This window comes from Dromiciops gliroides, chromosome 2, assembly GCF_019393635.1.
Source record: "Dromiciops gliroides isolate mDroGli1 chromosome 2, mDroGli1.pri, whole genome shotgun sequence".
Lineage (NCBI taxonomy): Eukaryota > Metazoa > Chordata > Mammalia > Microbiotheria > Microbiotheriidae > Dromiciops > Dromiciops gliroides.
In genome coordinates, this window is record NC_057862.1 from 147592735 (window position 1) to 147615761 (window position 23027).

The window sequence follows — 23027 nt, forward strand, 5'->3', positions numbered from 1 at the left end:
TCGAGGTTCAGTTCTGACTCATGCTGGGCATGTGACTCTGGTCAAGTCCCAATTTCCCAGGCCTTTAGGCCAGTGATGTCAAACTCAAAGAGAAACCTGCCACTAAATGGTACAGAAGGCTCCTGCTGGTAGCATAATGATTTAGAAAATCATATTAACATCATATTATATATGTTCTATTGTATTTTTTTTTGTTTTGTTTAATATTTCCCAACTACACTTTAACCTAGTTAAGTAGAGGGAGTTCTCTCACCTGAGAGTTGCTTAGACCAGTGATATTCCAGGTCTATCCCCTACTCCTATCCCATTGATGAATATAATGCTTTTAGGGATAAGTGACTGGAGGTATATTTGTCTCATTTTCCTTCTTAAATGTCTAGGGAAGTTCTGGGTATACATGAATAGCAACTAACTACTAGACAATACAATGAAGATGATGTGTCCCCCTTCCCGCCCCCCCCTGCCCTGCCCAAAATAAAAGATAGTATAGTAGCTAGCAATGGAAAGGCAATACCAATAGGGGAGTTAAGGAAGTGAGTTTTCTAGACTTCCAGATCTTTCACTGTCACTATAGCAAAATCATTATCTTATTACCTGGAAAGGTTCACTTTGAGTATATAATTTCACAACAGGAAATTTACAATATTAACTCTGTGGAATACCTTCAAATGCCCTCCCACTTTAAAATTTTAGTTATGATTGCTTTACCCTGGATATAAGAAAACAGAAACAAGGAGGCAGCCATTCAAACACACACACACACACACACACACACACACAGAGTCAGTGCTAATGGAAAGCATATGGAGAATATGGCTAAGAAATGGACACTAATATCAAAAGGGTTAGAAGAATGCAATACCTCATAACACCTTATTTGGGGAGGGAAGACTTTCTTCTGGGATCACTGGATAGTAAGTAGGGAACAAAGGAAACATAACATTTGCTGTAAAATAACAATCTCAAACATCATACTATTACTAGTGAAATCCAGAGGAAGGTGTAATGTACAAACTGGACACACTGTAAAGGAGAAAAATTCTCCCAAATATCTGTAGGTGAGCTCCTATCCTGAAGCAAGGGAAAAATAACAATATTCTTTTTATTCTAGCCAATGGAACCATAATTCTGGGGGGGTTTTAGTACAAAATTCACTTTGAAATAATTTTGATTATATTTATCAAGAAAACCCAATCAATTTTATATCAAATTTGCCATCCATTGATACTTAAACAGTGGTCTGGAACTCACTGCTTGTCTTCAACTACAGACAGACAGACAGACAGACAATACACACACACACACACACACACACACACACACACACACACACACACACACACACACCCAAGACAAGAAACTGGATAGTACCAACAGGTTAAGAGTGAGCAATCTGTCTAATCAAACTGCTTAGGTAAAATGTCACTTTATCTTGTTGGAATAGGAGGAAAAGGAAAGAATGAAAAATATTCTAAAAAGGAAAACACCCTAAAAGTAAAAACCTGTTAGTGTATCAGGCTGTATTTTTTAAGGAATTTTTTTTAAGCTGGTGAGATTATAGACTTGTATATTCTAATAAAACCAAGATCTACCCTATCTGTCTGTTCTAAGAAGCTCATGAAACCTGGTAAATTAAACTTGCCAAATAAAGAATTTCCTTCAGGTAATATATCAAATGCACAAAAAGTAGTGGACTAATTTCTAATTTCTATACACCTAATTAAATACCAAATTTGTTTAAAGAAAAAAATATATGGTCACAACCTGAAAGGAACTCTTCCAAGATCCATTACTCTGCAGGTCCTACGAGGACAATCATATCAATTCTATAAAACTTTGTGAGAGACTATAGGCAACACACCAGCAGTCTATAAATCTCTACTTCAAACTCTCCCTTTTCTTCTACCTTCAAGTGACAGGATAGCCTTGGAAACACTGAAACTTCAAGGAGCTTGATTTGTGAAGTCAATGTTTCTCTTTATGAAATGACAATTTTCTGACAGGATTTCAGACCTAACTACCTAACAGAAGGGATGTGCTAGAAGCATACCCAGAGATGGGCCAGAAACTAGGTAAGAACATGTCTTTATGGAGAATAAAAAGGGGACACTACCACCAAATTTGTAAGAGGATTACCAAAAAACAAACAAACAAACTTGCTGTCCACCCCACAACAAGAGAGGAGAGCCACTAACACAGCAAAATGAGGAATAGGAGTTTAAAGACAGAATCACTAGGTCTCTGCTTGTGAGCAGCCCCAGAAAAGATCTCTTTGAGATACCCCAGAGTAAGGTGAGGAAAGGAGCCCTATTCATTTGCATTTTGCCCACAGGCCAGCATGTCAATGAGTGGTAGAGTTGGGATTCCCCAGGAGGCCCCTGGCTCTGACTCTAGGCCTGTCCCACTGCCCCAAGCTGCTTCTTGGCTGCTCCTTTCTGCCTGGATGCCTTAATGGGAAGAAGACTCGGGTGCTCAATACCCTGGGTTCCCTCTTGCCTCTTCCCATATTAGTTTCCCAAGTCTCTGAAGTCTGCTTCTAGGTACAAGTAAAATGCAGATTATTTCAGAATCAAGGGCAATGTCAGCATCAAAGAAGCATTAGTTAAGGATAAATTATCTCACCTCATTAGCAGAAGGAGATACTGTAGGTCAGGGCTGAGGGAATACTGCCAAAGAGAGGCTCAGGGATAAACATGGGGAAACTTAGGAAATTTAAATCTAAAGATCAACCGAATAGAATTGGTTCCCCTTCTAAAATGGGAGTATTTTTCTCAATTTAGCCAAATCATTTACTTTAAATGGAGGAAAGATAAAATTTTAAAATTGCATCGTACACACTAGCATTACTTGCCAAAGGAATGAAATAATGAAAAAATGCACACAGATAGAAGAAAACTTTTAATATGGAATAGAGAATTAGGAGCTGAGGGAAGGAGCAGTGACCAGGTGATAGAACAGGAGGAGCTAAGGCAAAGGATTTTATTTCAGTTTTCACACCTGCTTGTTTCAATGTCCCCTCAGTGTTAAGTTCCCAAAGGAGAGGAAGAGAAACCCTATCCTGTATTGAGATCTATGCTGGAGGTGAGCAACGGGGGAGGGCGTCGGTTCTGTATGTCCGTGTTCTCACTAGACAACAGACAGCACGTTAGGAAATTACACAGGACAGAAGGAGGCAAGTTATCTCTGAGCAAACTCGTCCGCCCCTTCAACTAGCAAATCCTGAACCTCGCTGAGAACTAAGCGGTACTCTGCAAAAGGAAGGAGAATGGAGAGTTAATCAGCTTTTGGTTTTTGAAGGCTACTGAACCTGCATTTTAAAATAAAATCACTCAATGTACTAAGGTACCCAGTTGACATAAAACCCCAACTACCTACCCGAACTATTCATTATTTTGGTCCCCATCTCCATCTCTGTCTAAGCTTAGATTTTAAAACTGACTCCATTTTAGGAAGCATGGCAGCACTGGACAAGGAAGGGGCTGTTTTTGCCACAGATTTCATATCTAGTGCTTTGGAGTCCACATACATTTTTTTTTAAACTTTCTCTTTTCCTGAGAGTATGACTATTTCAAAACACACTGTCATTTGATTTTCCCTCCCCTACTCACTGGGCTGATTTGAGTTTAAATGTGGTTCTTTCTAAAGAAAGGAATTCATGACTTCTTAGGATACCTTCTTGGCTTGATCTATGGATTTATGCTTCTCTTATAAGTCAAGATGAAGCCACAGGAGTTTACTTACATGTAGGGATGAGAGATAAATCTTTTTCTTTTATCTTGGGTAAACATACATGGGACCAGCCAAGAAGGATAAGTAATATCATAGAATTCATTAAGAACATAGATTGTAGATCTAGATGTCTAGTATCACTGTTGCAAATCTCAAAATGGAACCACTGATCTACTGATTAGCATATCTGTTTTCAAAGAAATTAGGAGGAAAAAAAATAAATCATAATGTCCCAAACTGTTCACCTTAGGTTAAGACAAATTCTATTCAGATCTCACCTCATGCAGGAAGCCTTCTCAGGGTAGGTGGGTAGAGTGAGAATGCCTACCTCCCCCGCAAAACTTCTAATTTGAGTAATCATTATCCCCTATGATGTCCACATCTAGCCTACCAAAAGAAAGGGAAAACAAAAATAGGACAGGGGAGAGAGGAAGCTTAACCTAATCATGACAGTGCTTCTTATAATGTCTGCATGATGTTCTTACAGAGAACATATACTCTCAGTGTAATGGAATAAAAGTTCCAAAGAGCAGGAAGAGTGAGAGTGTGTGTGTGTGTGTGTGTGTGTGTGTGTGTTTTGTAGATAATATTCTGTAATATGGGAATGCATCATGCACAGTACAGTGATTATTATTTATTCTCATGGATTTATGGGAAATGGCAGGACTCATTTCTAGAAGTGATACAGTCAGACAATACTAAGAAGGGCTTGCCTAATAGAAGATTATTGCAACTACTATTTTGACCATCTTCCTGATGAGCAGAGCAGCACTAACAGTAGATTTTTTTGACACTAGTCAGGCTGGAATCCTGGCTGGCATTAACAACTTCTAAGGTAAGACTTAAGGAAATAATGAGGAAGAGGTATAGGGCCAAATGATGGAAAAGATAACCCATGTCAGGATGTTTGTGAATGAACCCAGCTATCAGGTACAGTCACTCCTTCCAAACTTATGATTTAATTTTCCTTCTCTATTTTAACAAAATCAATATCCTGAAAAATAGCTTGCATTGTATTTATAAGGATAATTAGCTGCTTAGGTGAAACTATTCAACTCTGTGTGTGTGTGTGTGTGTGTGTGTGTGTGTGTGTGTGTGTATGTATGTATGTGTATATATATATATATATATATATATATATATATATATATAAATATAAATGCATATGTGCATATTGAGATTGAGATTACCCCCAAAACGAGGGAGTTGAAAAGTACATGTGTGTAATACTATTTTTTTTTGCCTTTTTTTGTGGAGCAATGAGGGTTAAGTGACTTGCCCAAGGTCACATAGCTAGTAAGTGTCAAGTGTCTGAGGCCGAATTTGAACTCAGGTCCTCCTGAATCCAGGGCTGGTGCTTTATCCACTGTGCCACCTAGCTGTCCCAACATGGGTAATGCTATTAAGACTACTGTATTTGTTCTTAGAGCATGTTATCTAAAATGCTAAAGATAATGGGCCTCCAACATAACATTTTGGATTTGTAATTATAATCAAGAACCAAACTCCACACAACTCAACACAACTACAATTTAAAACCGTAAACTGAAGTACACAGTGTAATTCATTTTGTAACGGTTGCTAATGAAGATTTTCATCAAGGTCAGAAAAGAGAAACCAATATGGCCACCTGAGCACTTTACAGGGGGTCCCAGATTATTTATGTCCTTTATACTTAGTAGGCAGTCCTGGCTTTGCTGGTCAGACACTGCTATCTGCACAGTGGAATAATTTTCCATGAAATGAAGTAGAAAAAAATTTTTAAATCATATTTTAAAATACATATACTGTTGCTTCCTGGACAAGTTAGACTCTAGAATGGCCCCTGGAGGTTGCCTACAGTTACACCTTTATAATATAGATTTTTTAAAACCCCAGGTACAGAAAGATTAAACAACTTGTCTTAGGTCACATGATAACAGGAGAACGAGAGCTGGACTCTTTGCCAAATCTTATCTTGAATACAAATCAAGCCCCTACCACTACCATTTGATCTTCTACCAAACAACTGTTCCATGCTTAGTAAGGATCCACTTCAGAAATCACCTCTCCATCATATATACTTTTTTTTTTTTAGGGGCAATGAGGGTTAAGTGACTTGCCCAGGGTCACACAGCTAGTAAGTGTTAAGTATCTGAGGCCAAATTTGAACTCAGGTACTCCTGAATCCAGGGCCGGTGCTTTATCCACTGCGCCACCTAGATGACCCCCATCATATATACTTATGATGGCTAAGATTAGTAAGAAGTACTGCTAGTCTTGAAGGCTGAATACACGGTCTACCTACAAAGTAGGACATATAGCATATGGTCTTCATTTAGATGTCTGAAGGCAGAGGCAGTTGGGCTGATAAGCAATTTCAGAAGCTTTTATAATTTAATAATTAAAAGTTAATATTATAGTTACAGTGCCAGAGTGTAAAAACTTTAGTACCAGAGATCTATGCACTACATAGCAAAGAGAACTTCACTCAGCAAGGATGTACCTGTCTGGTGGAAGGTAGGGTAAATGTCATGTTATTGTGGGAAATTCCAATCCCATGGCAGTTATATGATACTATAAACCCTGGACTGTGGATGGCTATGCCAGTGAAGTGTAAGCTTTACAACATTAGAAAGGCTTCAAGGACACCTATAAACCTAAAAAAAGTAATCCAAAAAGTAAATCTCTAAGTCACAAATGTTTAGAAAGAAGCCTTCTGTTCAGCCGATAATAATTTCCTACATAATTACAGGCACTGGCAAAAACACCTCACTTGAAGCAACACTAACAACCATAACACTTTCACCTTATTAGTTTTACTGAATCAATCCAAATTTCCACCTACCGCAACCCCCCCCTTTCATTAGTTACATATAAATGATACTGATTGCAATTTTAAACAAATGAAAAAGATTTTGCAAGAAAAAACATTCATGTCACACCAAGAGAATCCAAAAACCTGAAAAAGTATTATGTGATCAGATTATTCCATTCCTCCAGTGGGACCATTTAAGTGATCCACCATTCTTCCAAGCAATAAAAAATATAGAAAGATGTGGACTGTGTGTCATGACAGAAAGCCTGATAAAGCCAAGCCCAACTTCACACCAGACTGCCCCACTTAAAGAATAAACTGACTATTCAAGTCAGCTGGGAATCCAAATTTATCTCCAAGAAGTACCTGGCTAGATTTCCTCTCCACATTTAGAAATGGGTTCTAAGCAATTAGGAGGTTCTTGAAAAGTTCATTAAAAATCATGACTAACTGGCAAGCAAGGAAATCCCCTCATCATCTCTGTATAATGTAGAACTCTTTGATAGGTACTGAATCAAACTGCTTGCCTGAAATTCTTTAAAAACAAAACAAAACAAAACATCAGGTCTACAGGGAGCCAACTGATAGCTCTAGACGAGTTCTCCTTCACTTGCCTCAGAGTCACTTCAGGTTCAAATAATGGATACTCTCAGCTTGTAAATTCTGGAAGAGAAGTTTCTAGGGTTTTGTGCATTAGTATATCGCATTAGGTCATAACCCAAGATATTTATGAACTCCCTGGAAAAAACTAGTATGGTACCCAAATCACTGTGACAGGAGGAACTGCCAATAAACCCAATGACTTTGTGCCTGCTCTTTCAGAACATGTACTTTTATTTTTAAGAAACAAATGCAGGAGAAGTTGGCTTTTAGTACTTAGAAGAACAGTAGAAAGAACAGGAAGGAGTCACAGACCTGGTTTCGAAGAGGTTGTTGTTGGGATGGCCGTTCCCTGTGTGCGTGGCTTTCTCTGGTTATTGCAGATGTACCAGAATCTACATGAACTGACCCTACTGGAGTAGGCTGGAAAAAAAACAAACAAAAAACCAAATAGTAAAAATCAGTCTGATTCTCTTCCTCTTGTAACCGACAATTAAAATATTGTTATTTTGCAAATGGAAACTTGGTGATGAGGCTGTATCTTCAGTTTTCCCTTTCATAAAAAATACCATGGTCCACATTGGCCCCTAGTCCTCAATGTGAGTATTTAATTCATATTTAAAATGTCTTTTCAAAAAGCCTGGTATAGTATATATTAAGCATGCTCAAGGTCTGTAGGGCAATATGTTTTCTCACTGCTAGAGAAGCAAATTCTGAGATTTTTCTGAAAAAGGAGCTTTCTGTGGTATAAAGTCCATCTATTTTCTGAAATTCCAGGTACCTTAAGTCATATACAATGTCAACTTTTGAAGCATATGACCCAAACTTCCCTTAAAATACTTATTAATGTCTTAACACTGTATAGCAAAGTTATTCTTGCTTTCTACCTCTGAGAGCAGACTGTGGAATCAAACTAAAGGAGTTGATAAATTCAGTATCTATATTCAAGGCAATTATTTTTCTAAAAAATTTAAACAGGAATAGTAGCAGGTGTAAGAGTGAGTGTTGGTCTAAGAATAAGAAAGGACTACTTGATGGGAGAAGATACTTACAATTGGCCTTCCAACCCAGTCATAGGCATAGTCAAAGGTGTAGCCTTTCCTTTCAAAGAGCTCTGTAAAGAGTGTCCGTAAGTAATCATAGTCTGGTTTCTCAAAGAAATCTAATCGCCTGACATATCGAAGGTATGTTGCCATCTCTTCTGTTGGGAAAGGAATTAGAACATCAGAATGAAAAAAGTACATTTTCTGCATAAATTTCTTCAAGTACTAAATGGAACTAAAAAAATTTACCTTGAGTTATCTGAAAGAAATGGTTATAAGTTATGTCTTCTTCCTATTGGTCTGGCAAGAATTATGTACTACCTTGAAAGTTCTTCAAGAAAGTAATCATATGGTACCTTCATATCCACCCAACCAGAATTAGTCATTTCAAAAAGATAAAAATTAATCCACTTCACATCACTAACAGGCACACACCTCAAAGAAAACTCTAAAAGGGCTTTACCTGGAAAGTTCTCACAGAGAGTTTCAATTGGAGTATTCCTTTTGGTGTCTCCGATCTTCTGATACCTTTCTTTCAATGTATCAGCCTACAGGGAACAAAGTAAAATAACTGGAAATAGGTACTGACAATGAGACATTTAATAGATTTGGAGAAGTAATGCTGGTTTTGCTCAAACTAGAAGTTTTTGTTAAGCAGACTCAATTTCCTCTCTGTGCCCCTACATCCAAATCAGCAAACAGGCATATTTAGCAGTGAATAAAACATCTACTTTGCTCAGAAAAACTTTATTTGCAAAATGTATTTAGTAGTCTAGTCAGAGACATAAGCACTATTAAATGGATTAAGAGCACTGAGTAAGAATTTTATTTAAACATTTCCAAATTTGCATGAGATTGGAACTCTGCTGCTATTGGTGTTTAATACTGATTAAATCACATACAATTTTTATCAACTCAAGAACAGAAGTATACACATATATATGGTTTTACTGAAAATCTTTTAGAGACCTGGGTAGAAATAAAATAAAGGTATATATAAACACTTTTAGTATCACAATCCATGGCGGGAGGGGGAGGGGAAAAGCAAAAGATGAATCTGGGTATGAGAATATCCACAAACTAGGGCTAGTGCTGGTTTTATAATATCTTAAAGCATCTGGAGGTGAGGCTTATTAGGGGTATGTAGGCAGAGAAATTTAATGTATCTCAGATATGATCCAGAGCAGGCCCTCAATATGGTTCTTGTGAGACCATACCAAGAATATTCCATTCACTTTTAAGCAATGGTACTACTCTAAGATGAATTGGAAGAATTCCAGGTCTAGAACTGTTAAAAATGGTTCTTGAATTTAGAGTCGAGGCAAAAGAAAAAAATGTATTTGTAAGAGTTAAAAAATGAATTTGACATTCTTAAAGCTGTAAAAGACCTCAAACTATTTGAAAACTATTGTGAAAATGACAGCTATCAAGATGAAACACTGTTATTTAGATTTACTGACTTGCAAATTCTGATTATGTTTGCCATTCCTCACGAATCATGCTCATGCATCTTACCTTGGCTCTAAATATTAGTTTAGTATTTTTATGTCTCAATTATTTAGCCTCAATTTCCTCATCTAAAATTAGGAAGCTAGGCAAGATGATTTCTAAGGTTCCAACTCTATGAAACCGAGGCCCAGGCAGGTGAGTCCTAGGATCACATACCTGAGCAAACCAAACTAACACTCAGTTCTTCTGAATTCTATATAACTGAGACATAAAATACTGTATAAACACTTGAAGCTAAGGAAGGATGAATAAGAATAGAATGATTCATGAAGAAGGACAGAAAACATGCACATACATTTGTTTTGATCTTGATCTGTAATTAAACTGGTGTAAGGGAATTGGATCAAAACAGACTGACATTCTAAGTCTGTGCTTTTAGTATCTGAGTGTTGCTCAAGGCACTGAGAAGTTAGGTGACTTGCCCAGGTCTTCTTTAATCCCAGACTAGCCCTCTATTCACTATGTCATTCTGCTTTTCCTCTCAGAAATGTATCAGTAAGTAAAACTAAATAACACTGTTTAACTCTCAACTTTCATTTTCCTCCGTAAGGTCTTTAATCCACAATGGAGGAGCAAATTCTTTTGATTCCTTCAGAGGAAGTCCTTCCCTGCAAAAGGCAGAGCAGCTGCTGGCATCTACTTGTAAGGAACATTCTTTCTGCCACCCAATGGTAGTGAAGAAGGCATAGTAGTGACAGAAAAGCATAATTAAGGGTAGAAGAGAAAGATTCTTTAAAAATTAATAAAGTATGTTGGAAGTAGGGGGAGTACTTACTCTAGTAAAATGGATTTCTAAAAGGGAAAGAATTCTCAGGAGTCAATACTCAGTGAACATTTAAAAATAATGAATCAAAGGCAAATTGCTCCTGGTTCTATTTCTTTAGGCAATCTTCCACTTTGTAATTATAATAGCAATCAACATAGTCACCTGCAAATTAGCAAATGAGTACAGAAACAAAATCCTAAATTATTATTATTTTTTTCACATATACCTTGAGTCCTTGCCAGGGTAAGCTGCCTCGAAGGAAATACATGAACATATGGCCTAAGGCTTCCAAATCATCCCTTCGGCTTTGCTCTAAAAGGTAAAACAGATCAAACAATAGAATTGCAGCTATTAAAGCAAAACTGGAATCACAACCAGTAGTTCCCTAAAAACCATTTTGCTGTGGAAAAGCTCTTTTTACTAATTCTTTTTATATCTGGGGACAATATTTTAGATCATAGTAACATGTACATATTCCTTTGTCTAGAGCTGTCATTGGCAAGTAAATCCCATGTAGCAAATGCAAAACTAGAAAGTAGCCCAAACCAATGAATCCTAAATTTTCAAGGCAATAAAAGAATGATTACTCCTAAAACAGTATTTAACTTTTTTATTCATCAGAGTACTTTAAAATTTTCTATCAGTTTTATATGGGCAGCTCATGTGATTAAAATCTGTTCCACTCATATATATGTGTGTATGTGTATATCTATGTATATATCTATGTATATATACTGCCCCTAAATTACTTTAGAGTATCATGTAATATTTATTAACGTGTCCTATACAGACATGGGAATTAATTAATTAACTTATTTATTTATTTTTTCGGGGCAATGAGGGTTAAGTGACTTGCCCAGGATCACACAGCTAGCAAGTGTCAAGTGTCTGAGGTCAGATTTGAACTCAGATCCTCCTGAATCTAGGGCCAGTACTTTATCCACTGCGCCATCTAACTGCCCCTTAGACATGGTAATTTAAAAGCAAACAGAGACACTGCTCTCTGGAAGTTTATCAACTAAAACAAACTTTTAAATTTTAAAGGTTTGTTTTTTTGAGAGTGTAGATAGAAAGAGGAAGGGGAACAAATGAAATGGCAAAATGAGTATATGTATATACTACATTAATTTCTCAAATATACTGACATTACAATTCCAGTAGTCAATTAAACTAACAGCTTTATTAAATTCTAATTTCAGAATACTATTTATATCAAACCTCTCACGTTTATGAAAGTCTCTAGGTTATATGAAAAGAAACTACAAGAGTAAAACTGAGAGCTAGTTTGAGCTATACTTAAATATTTAACCCGATAATCTGATACAGGTAGGTTGGATAAGCCAGTCAAGCAACCCAGGATATAGAGACAGCAGACTTGACCATAGTTTCTCATTATGTGGAATTGGAACAGAAAAACAAATAAGTATAACTATACACAGAGAAATAGGCTTTAAAAATGGTGCTTAGGATGATGTCTTTTGAAAGGTTTTAATTGACATTAGGGGAGTACGGTTATGTATGTATTTGTTTGTTTTTCTGCTGGGCAATGAGGGCTAAGTGACTTGCCCAGAGTCACATAGCTAGTAAATGTCAAGTGTCTGAGCCTGGATTTGAACTCAGGTCCTCCTGACTCCAGAGCCAGAACTTTATCCACTGTGCCACCTAGCTGCCCCTGTTATGTATTTTTATGACACAAATAAGGAGACCAAAAAAAAGGTAGCCACCAATCAATTGAAACCAGTTTTTATAAAAAGAATAGACTGGATCATAAAGAATGATTCTCAGAATGGAAAGTGATCTCAGAAGATATCCAATTCAACTCATACCTGAATCAGGTGCTTTTGCCTCTGGGGCCAGGATGAAGTATACAAGGAAATATTTTATATGGCTAAAAACAAAACAAAATACTGCTCACAAAATTAAAGTCTAAAACAGGGCTTAAAGAAGAAGAGATGAAAAGCCTACAAACTCATGGAAGAAAAAACAGAGTGGGGTAAGGTTTTTAGCAAAGGCTCTTCCTGTAGCCTCTTATGTTGTATCATAACTGTTCATTGCTTCTCTGTTTTCACATTCACTTCCCTTAAAAAGAGGCCCCTATGCAGTAAAAATTCATCAGGAAATGATTGCAGTTTACTATGGTACTCTAGGGGGCACAATTCTCTAAATTATTATAATGGACTGGGGACACCAATAGCTACCTTACTCAAACAAAAACATCAACTATTCTCCCTTTCTAGATAGACAGGCTGCCTCAAAAACTTTTGTAAGCTTATGTCAAACCCAGAAATATGCCTGTTATCTTTAAATACTGGCATGAATTGAGACACTGGGCTTTAGAAGCAATGATGCCTTCAAGATAATTGTAAAAAGTAAAGCTAAATCAATGTTAATTTCCATTATTTCCTTTCACATATGATTCATGTGGGTCATTTTCATTATCAGTGAGGATGAGTTCCAAGACCAGTGACCCATGAATTATTTCAGGACAATCAAAGTTTCATGTAATTTCACATAGGACTGCTTTCAAACACTTGAAAAGCTGTGCTTGCTTTCAAGGTACAAACATTCCCCAAATTTAGATATCACCTGTCTTTTAGAGAGAAAAACAGATTATGTGATTTGGTCTTTGAGACTCATGAAAGAAGGTTGTTCTTTCATGACCAGAGTTTCATTAACTAATTATTTGTTTTTTGTTTTGTTTTTTAGTGAGGCAATTGGGATTAAGTGACTTGCCCAGGGTCACACAGCTAGTAAGTGTTAAGTGCCTGAGGCTGGATTTGAACCGAGGTACTCCTGACTCCAGGGCTGGTGCTCTATCCACTGTGCCACCTAGCTGCCCCTCATTAACTAATTATTAGAGAAGGTATTTAATGTGATGTTGATAGCAAACTGGATACCTTCGAGGCCACAACCCCTCACTCCCTTCCTAGACACACACACACACACACACACACACACACACACACACACACACACACACGTGAAATCTTGTTAAACATACTCAGATTCAAGGTACAAAATACATTCTACTGGACACATGCCAAAGACATGTCTATTCCTTACAGTATACTAGACACAATTTGACCAATGCCAAACTCTGATTAGAGACATAATCCTTTCTAGCCTTTATCCAGCAACAAGTGACAATAATGATTTAAGGGGGCTACTCTGACTCCAAAATAACATAACACTATATACCACTTGTTTTAGTGTTCCCTGAGTGTCCCTGCCCATCACCAATGGAGTTATAAAATCAAGAGAAGATTGCCTAGTGCTGGAGGGTAACATTAGACACTTACCTCCAAGATATAAAATAATATATCACATAGGAAAAAAAAATGTACACAGAGAGGATTGTCAGTAGCACTTAAGCAAATGATTGTATTATCTATTATCTTTTAAAGCCATGTAAGATTTATCTCTAAGAAGAGAAACTGAATGTTTCAATAAGGCATATCTTGCCCAATTCTTTACTTTTAATATTTAGCCAAATCAGGATTTGTTTCTAAAAACTGAGAAAATATTTCTATCACACTAGATTTCCTTTCCTTTTTTTTGGGGGGGGGGGGCGTTGGGTAATGAGGGTTAAGTGACTTACCCAGTGTCACTCAGCTAGTAAGTATTATGTGTCTGAGGCCAGATTTGAACTCAGGTCCTCCTGAATTCAGGGCCAGTACTTTATCCAACTGTGCCAACTAGCTGCCCCCATCACACTAGATTTTAATGTAAGTGGTGCCGCATTGTTTTCAAAATCTCCCGAACCACTAGAAACGAAATCTGAACATACCAATGTTTTTTACTCATTGACAACTTTGTGGACTTGCTACTATTCTACAGATTACATCAAAAGCACAAATCCATATTCAACAAATTAAATTCTCTGAAGTTCCTCAGAAAAGGGAATATATTAAAATATTCCTTTATTATAGTTATATTTTGAAAACTATTTTGTAATAAAACTAACATATTCAGACAATATAGTTATTACACCTGAAGGTGTAATAGTAGATGAAGTTTTTTATATGTATGTTATAGGCTAATTACTAAGTAAGGTCTTCTAGCATGATTAGTAGAAATGCAAGTACTTGAGGAATAGCAAATAAATTTATATTGACTAATACCCATAATCCAGACTAAGGCTGAAGGAATTAACCTGGTAAAAGTAGTATAAACAAAAACATAATGCATGATTTGGCTAATAGTTCTTTCCTGGTGTGGAATTAGCCCTAGTAAGGACCTATTCTTACATTCACATAGATGCCCAGAGATGTAACTGCAAAAATCATTAATTAAATGATTCCAGTCAAATGTCATTACACTTTACATAATAAAATAACAAAAATTATTATCTTAGCACATGAAAACAGTCTAACTCATTTAGTGGTCTAACAATATCTTATTCTATATGAGGTCTTGAAAGTCAGTAATTTACTGCCTTGGTTTCAGAAAATGTAAAAAAAAATTATCCCACAAAACAGTAAGAATTGAGACTTGAAATACATGATGATATCAAAGATGGAAAAGTGGTATAGAAATGAATATTTGTTTTTAGTGAACTGTCCCTTTCTGGAAGAAAACTGAACACACCTTTGCCAAGATGGGTATTGATGGACATATATCTTGCTGTTCCAGTTAAACTCTTGTGTTCCCTGTATGGTATATGTTTTTTGGTTTCAGGGTCAATGTATTCCTTGGCCAGGCCAAAGTCTATAATGTGTATAACATGCTCCTTCTTGTTGCCTTGTCGGCCAATCAGGAAGTTCTCTGGCTTGACATCTCGATAAATGAGGTTCTTTGAGTGCACATATTCCATTCGAGAAATCTAAAAGAAGGTAAAAAAACCTTGGTTATTGAGAAATATTCCCACGTCTCTATAACTGCATTTCTGAAAACAACTCCTCCTCCAAAAGAAAAAAAAAATCACACAAGAAAGGAAGAAGTAAAAGTTTAATTCTTTCCAGATCACAAACTTATTTGGAAAATGATTCAAAAAATTCACAAATGGCTTAGATTCTGTTTGTATTTACTTTAATATATACTTTACTTAAGATTCATGGCCAACAACTGAGTCCCAGATATCTTAGTGCAGGTGTCTGGTAGATCAGAATTAATCAGCAGATCTTGGAACCTTGCCTGGTATATCTATAAGCCAACAGCCACTGTCATGTATCCCCCTCTGCAACAGTGTTCTAAGTATGCTAGTGGGGAATCATAGAATGTAAGAGGGAGAAGAGACCTTAGAAACCATTTAATTCAAACCCTTAATTTTACAGATGAAGAAACTGAGGTAGAGAGGGTAAGTTACTTATTCAAGGTCACAAAGTTACTGAGCAGCAATTAAAATTCATGCTTCCTGACTCTAAATTTAATACTACTCACTATGATGACCATGCTGTTTCCTTTTAGCAGGACACTGCCGTCCCATCCCACATACTGTCAGTACCACTCCTAATCCACAGGTGTTACCAAGACTAAAGGAAAATGCAAAATAATTTCCCCTCATAAAATGATTAGAAATCCTTTAGTGGCTACTGCCTGCAGTTCAGAAATTAAAATGGAAAGCTGTTTGTCCATTCTGCTATTTACCACCAATACTAACTACACGATTCAAAACATACATACTAGAAAAAATAAAGCATATGCCAATAAATGTTTCAAACCTAAAACTCAATCTTTTTCTATTTCTATCTTAAAAAGTAAAGATTTTATAGTGCTAAAGTAAACATAATGCAGAAATGGTGAATCATGAAACTATCATCTAAAAAATTTTTTAAATGGAGATAACAATACATGTACTAACTACTTCACAAAATTGTTATAAGTACTTTGTAAAGCACAAGGTGATATGTAAAAGTGAGCTTTTAGTCATGTTACTATTATTATCTTTGTAAAAAAGATTTATATTTACATAGGCTTTTCTAATCATTGATGAAAGCTATAGGATTTTAGCTATCTGAATTTTAGGCTGAGAAGACAGGAAAGATTTCTTTAGTTTAAGTCTTGCCTATTACATGTGACCATTTGTTGATAAATAATCATATCTACATCTTTTTCTAACGGATGGACAGTCTTATGGAAATTATTCATTTGATCCTTAAATTGGTTTCAGTTTCTAAATTGAAGTACTTTCTTTTTTCAAGAACTAAACAACCAGCCTCTACAACTATGGCAATCTCTGCTGTGAAAGGAGGCAAGAATAGACTTTTCATCACGGTAGAATCTCCCTTATGTTGCCTCAGACCCTGCAACAGCTGCTCAGTGTGTTGTATCTCATGTCTTTTCATGAAGCCAACCAAATGGAAAACTTATTACCATGTGTTAAAAATCTATAAGTAAGTCATTAAGTAAATCAGTTTTGACTAAATGATTTCAAGAATTATACTCTTTTCTCTAAATTATTTGCTTCACTTTTAAAGATGGGATATTGCACAAGGTGAAGATTGTTTTTATGTATTAGAGTATTTATAAATTTGGGTTTGGAAATATAGGCCTGGTGTTATTTTTCTTTGTTTAAATCTGATGTCCCTGGAAGCTTCCTAGAATGGAAAAAAAAATATGAAAAGTCAGATACTACTCGATGAATCATTCCTAGTTAATACACAGTCTGGAAACATGGTTTTATATACATATAGGTATATATAAACATACATATATATCCATATATGTAAACACATATATACACACATAAATACATGAAAGGCTTAGATACAGTTGCAAACTCCATCACCACAGTCTTTACTTACCAACTGGATGGCTATCATTAACACAGTCTTCAAAGTAAACGTTCGGTCACAGAGGTCAAACAAGTCCTCCAAGCTAGGGCCAAGAAGCTCCAGTACCATGGCATTGTATTTCCCACATGGCCCAAAATAATATACTTGGGGTAGGCCTTCAGCTAAAATTGAGGGAGAAAGAGATTAAAGCAAATTAAAAATCAAAACACCTGGCAACATTGGCCTGAATTCAACAGGGATAATGACCTTATAGTCTTTAGGATGAGATTTATTTCCATTTTCTTCCATGATTCTTAGGAGAGAAGTTGAGTTTCAATTCAAACTAACTAGAGATGGTGTTGGGATGTAGGAATGGTCAGTTATAATACCTGAGCACCAAGTACATTCCCAGTTCTATACAGAACAGATAATTATCCATCATCCATTATCAGCTCATAGAATAAACTATTCTTCCCAAAGGATGCCTTAAAGTACAGTATAATAAAAGGGTCAAATGATGGCTCAGTGACCTTTTCAGATCAAGCTAACAGATCACACTGCACCAGCTGGTTTCATTGATGCTCCCCAAGCTCGCTGGTAAAGAAACATTTTGCAGTTTGCATTTGTTGCCCCACAAAGGGCTCAAACTAAACCCTCCAGAGGAGAGGTAGTAGCGCCTACTGCTCTGGCCATGCACCAGGACAACAGGGCCTCTTCTAGCACAGAAGTTGGTATTTCCTGTTCTCTTATTATCTGCTGGAGACAAATCAACAGATGCTTAGGGTTTGACTTCTGTAAGTAATTGTGAAAGGCAAAAAGCTGGACTTTTCACCAGATTTGTTGTAACCCACAGCCACAAGCTAATTTCTACTTTTCCACTTTCATGATAGGAGTTTCCTCCACAGTGTATAGATAAGACAACAGAACATTTTCAAACTATATGGCCTCCAACTACTTAAATAATTGGAGGAAAATTCAGTGCTTTTGAGTGGGCTATGCCAATACAATAAAAATGACAATACTACCAAAGCTAATTAGCACTTTTATTGCTATGACAATACAATTACCAAGGGGATGCTTTATAGAATTCTATAAAATAATGTAAACTATCAAGGGAAATGATGAAAAGAGGTAGGGATAAAGTGGGAATAGCACATCTAGATCTCAAACTATATCATAAAGCAGAAGTCATTAAAACAATTCAGCAGGGGCAAGTAGGTGGCACAGTGGATAAAGCATCAGCCCTGGATTCAGGAGGACCTGAGTTCAAATCCAGTCTCAGACACTTGACACTTAGTAGCTGTGTGACCTGGGGTAAGTCACTTAATCCTCATTGCCCTTCCCACCCCCCAAAATTAGCATTGATTAAAGGGTACAGAGAAAGATTAATGGAAAGGACTAGACATGGAAGAATCAGAAACAATTTAACTCAATAAACCAGTGTTCAAAAAATCTGGAAAATATACATTATTCTTTTTTGGGGGGTGGGACAATGAGGGTTAAGTGACTTGCCAAAGGTCACACAGGTATTAAGTGTCAAGTATCTGAGGCCAGATTTAAACTCAGGTCCTTCTGAATCCAGGGCTGGTGCTCCATCCACTGTGCCACCTAGCTTCCCCCAATATAAATTATTTTAAAAAGAAGTGTCTATTTGATAAAAACTCCTGAGAAAACTACAATGTAGCCCGGGAGAAATCAGCCAAAGAATATCACTGTACAACATTTCCCACAACAGATTATAAATGGGTATGTAACCATAATATTAAAAATAGAAACAGATCATATAAAAATATGGGTAGGAGATGTGTTCTTAAAAAAACAAGACATATATGCAAAAAACAATATTTCTGATCACCTGAAACTTAACAACCATTTGAAAGAATGGTCCAAATCATTAATAATCAGAACAGTACAAATTGAAATAGCCTTGAGGTTTCATCTCATAACCCTGCAAATTGGCAAAGATGGCAAAAGATGAGAATAATTAATGTTGAGCAAGTTGTGGGAATACTGGTACACCAGAGCATTCCTAGAGGAACTGTAAATTGGTATAACCATTTTAGAAAGCAATGGGGAATTATGTAAATAAAGTGATCAAAATGTCTTTAACTTTCAACTCACTATTCCACTAAATTCTACTTTTAGGCTTATACCCCAAGGAAGCCACTGCTAAGAAAGTCCCCATATACATTAAAATATTTATGGCAGAAATTTTTTGTGATAGCAAAGAAGTGAAAACAAAATAGATACCTATAGATTGGGACATGGCTAAAAAACTGTGATAGATAAGTGTAATGGAATTTTATTGTGTTTTTGTTTTGTTTTGTTTTTGCAGGGCAATGAGGGTTAAGTGACTTTCCCAGGGTCACACAGCTAGTAAGTATCAAGTGTCTGAGGCCAGATTTGAACCCAGGTTCTTCTGAACCCAGGGCTGGTGCTTTATCCACTGCACCACCTAGCTGCCCCCGATCTTATTGTGTTTTAAGAAATCGATGAATATGAAAAATACAGAAAATATGGGAAGATTTATATGAACTGATGCAAAATGAAGTTAAGCAGAAACAATATACACAATGACTACAGAAATACAGATGGAAAGATGACCACAATAAAATCAAAACTGAATGTTGTAAAATTATGAAGAACAAGCATGGCTCCAGGGAAGAGTAAAAGAAGATATTCCTACCACCTCAACCCTTTGCAGAGGTGGAAGGTCCACTGAGTATGATCCACTGCACATATTGTCAGATTTTTTTTTTTGATGTGTTGATCCATTACACTAATTTTTTCCTCCTTTTTTGTCTTTAAAAAATATTATTATATGGGGCAGCTAGGTGGCACAGTGGATAGAGCACTGGCCCTGGAGTCAGGAGTACCTGAGTTCAAATCCAGCCTCAGACACTTAACACTTGCTAGCTGTGTGACCCTGGGCAAGTCACTTAACCCCAACTGCCTCACTTAAAAAAAAAATTATTATATGGACCTAATATGATACACAGCTTTCTGGGAAGGGGAGTAAAAGGAATACTGGGGAAAACTATGGTAATGTTAAAAAGAAAAAGAATAGTTGGAAGAAAGAAGGGGAAGGTTACATTTGGAAATGAAGGTGATATGAAAGCAAAAAAAATATAGCAATAATACATTTTTTTGCAAGGATCACTGTGACCATTTACCTCCGTTTTCTTTCTAGGAACTGATTAGGCTATTTTCCCTTCATTAGCTCTAAAAATGAAACAGGATTTCAGATGAAGACACTATCTTTCACCCTTTGCTCTGATGTATTTCAATTTCCTTAAAATATATAAGGCCCAACAACTATTCTCATTAAGTCCTTCTGAGAAATTCAAAGTCAGACACTGCATGTTGTAGATTTGTACTTTGTTTTGTTTTGGAAGGCAATGAGGGTTGAGTGACTTGTCCAGGGTCACACAGGTATTAAGTGTCAAGTGTCTGAGGCTAGATTTGAACTCAGGTCCTCCTGAATCCAGGGCCAGAGCTTTATGCACTGCACTACGTAGATGCTCCCAGATCTGTACGTTTTGGTCAGAATTAGAGTGAATATAATTTGGATTGAGTTTCCTCAGTTTTGGTAGGACATAACTCATTTAATCAGTGTTTGATGTCATCAATACCTGACTTTCTCAGTACAAATATTAAAATCATCAAAAGAGGATTGCTTCCTTAGTTAGCTGAACTATAAATCTTGAAAACTGAAGAAGTCTAAAATTTATTACCATCTAGATCACTTTTTTAATCCCTAGAGACAAGGAGTCTCATTCTTGTATCATTTGGTAGACAAATTTGGCCACCATGTTTATAAAAAAATTGGGTAAAGATTTCTTTTTTTTTGGGGGGAAATATCTGCCAATTTTTAAATATGATATTTTATCTACAATTCTTCTCTCTATACCTTGGAAGAACTGAGAAACTTCTACTCTATCACTAATCTTTTAGAGCTATGGTGTCTTTCATTTTTTGATCATGCACTCTTACAGGGAAAAAAAATTTGTGCACATGTACTCAACAAATGTACATCATTCATAAGTTACACATATAGATAAACTATACTAATAATTATGGGCACTAAACAATATACACAAAAGTAGAAATTAAAGAATGGTAAAGATGAACCATTACTTTGAAAATAAATTTTTATTAATAGTTTAAAATTTTTTTGCTCTCACTAAAATACTGTTAATAGTAATACTTTAACAAATGAAATGAAACAGAATATGCTTCATTACTTTTGAAAATATTTGAAAATATTTGTTTAATATTTTGTAATACAGTAATTTCAATTTGTTTCTAAGTTCATTTTATTTTCATACTTGGTTTTAATGGCTGGCATAGCTGAAAAAGATTACCTTACAAAGATGCATCTGAGAGAAGTACATCATTGGTTATACTTACAAAACCATAATATTCATTTTTTATTCCCATTCACCAATTCTACAAAGGTTTTTCTTAAATTTGGCTAATAAATTTCCATCTTCTGTTTTGTCAATCAACTGGTCTTACAAATAAATCCAAAGGTGCTGCATTTTAAAATTTTAAACAAATGGGCTCAAAATCTACTAAAATCCTTCCTTTCTAAGTTTTTTAAAGTTAAAAAATTCTGTTTTCAAGTTTTTTAAATTTTAGGTATGAAGCAAATAATTTTTAGCAACTCAGACAAAAATGTAAGGATTTAAGAGGAGAGAGAAGACAACAGTGTCAAATGCAAAGAGGTCAAGTATAAAATGGACTGAAAAAAAGGCCACCAAATTGAGCATTTGGGAAGAGATCCTTGGTAACTTTCAAGAGAACAGCCCTAGATATTTGAGAAGTAAAAGACAAGGAAGGGGAAACTGGAAGACTAGAAAGATGGTGCTAACTTCCACATAAATAAGGAATTTTGGAAAAGGAATATAGTTTTGGGGAAAGATCTGATGTAGGCAGTGACTCATCCAATGTCTGTTCTTTCTATGTTCCTCACTCTCAATGAAAATGAATAAATGAAAAAGGATTTAAGTACCTATTGTGTGCAGCACAAGTACAAAAGCAGGACAGTCCCTGTTTTCAAGGAGCATATATTCCAGTGAAGGAAATATATACATAGGATGCTTTACCTGTAAATCTGATAGTCCTAAGGGTGCACTCATATTGCAGATACCACATCTTTAAATGTTCCATGAATAAAAGCATATTGGTTTCTGATGGTAAACCATTAGACAATGCCAAACATGTGGTCAGAGATTTACCATCAGAAATCAAAATGGGAGGGGCAGAACCAAGATATCTGATTTCTCCCAAATTCCTCAAGTCTAGGCAGGTCTTGCCTTGGCAAGCCAACACCAGGCCTTGGGAGTTACTGATTCAGTGGTGGCAGCTTCCAGAACACTCCACCTAAAAAATGGCAAAGTGGGGGTGGGGGGTTGGGGGGGGGGTGGACAAATGGTCCAAAGATTACAAGGATCCCTTTCCTGGAACTGGGTATAGGACTCTCATGCATTGCCCAAACAGGGCCCTAGGTTACAGTTCCAAGGCAAGGAAAAACCCTAGCACATTGAAATGTGAGGCTACAGGGAAGTGGGGAATGCTGGTCAGGGTTCCAGAGTGAAGAGTGCTTATGGTCAGTCAAAGAACAGAGCACAGGCCAAGAGAGCAGTGACCACACCTCACCTTAGATCATACCACCTTGGAAAAACTAAAAACTTACAGACTCCCAGAACTAGCTCCCAAAATAATAGCACAAAAAAACTTGAAGGTGGGGACAGTGTCTCCTTCACCCACCACTGGAACAGAGTCTGCACAACTTTAACATCCAGTTAAAAGTCAAGAAATAGGCTGGGGAAATGGCTAAGCAACAACAACAAAAAGAACCTGACCAC

At 36.4% G+C, this 23027-nt stretch overlaps 1 protein-coding gene across 13 annotated transcripts in view; it reads right to left on the minus strand.

Annotated features, from left to right (window-relative positions):
- The window catches only part of CSNK1G1 (casein kinase 1 gamma 1), a 248881-nt gene that overhangs the window by 16756 nt on the left and 209098 nt on the right, over positions 1 to 23027 (minus strand). For 9 of the 13 annotated variants that reach the window (XM_043983281.1, XM_043983280.1, XM_043983278.1 and 6 more), the window contains 6 exons: positions 17188 to 17339; positions 15032 to 15266; positions 10671 to 10756; positions 8633 to 8717; positions 8179 to 8327; positions 7442 to 7549 (listed from right to left, as the gene is read on the minus strand). In XM_043983281.1, the coding sequence (XP_043839216.1) occupies positions 7442 to 7549; positions 8179 to 8327; positions 8633 to 8717; positions 10671 to 10756; positions 15032 to 15266; positions 17188 to 17339 (815 nt within the window). The remainder of the gene's footprint in view (positions 1 to 7441; positions 7550 to 8178; positions 8328 to 8632; positions 8718 to 10670; positions 10757 to 15031; positions 15267 to 17187; positions 17340 to 23027) is intronic. The other 4 variants (XM_043983282.1, XM_043983279.1, XM_043983275.1 and 1 more) reach the window with 1 other exon arrangement.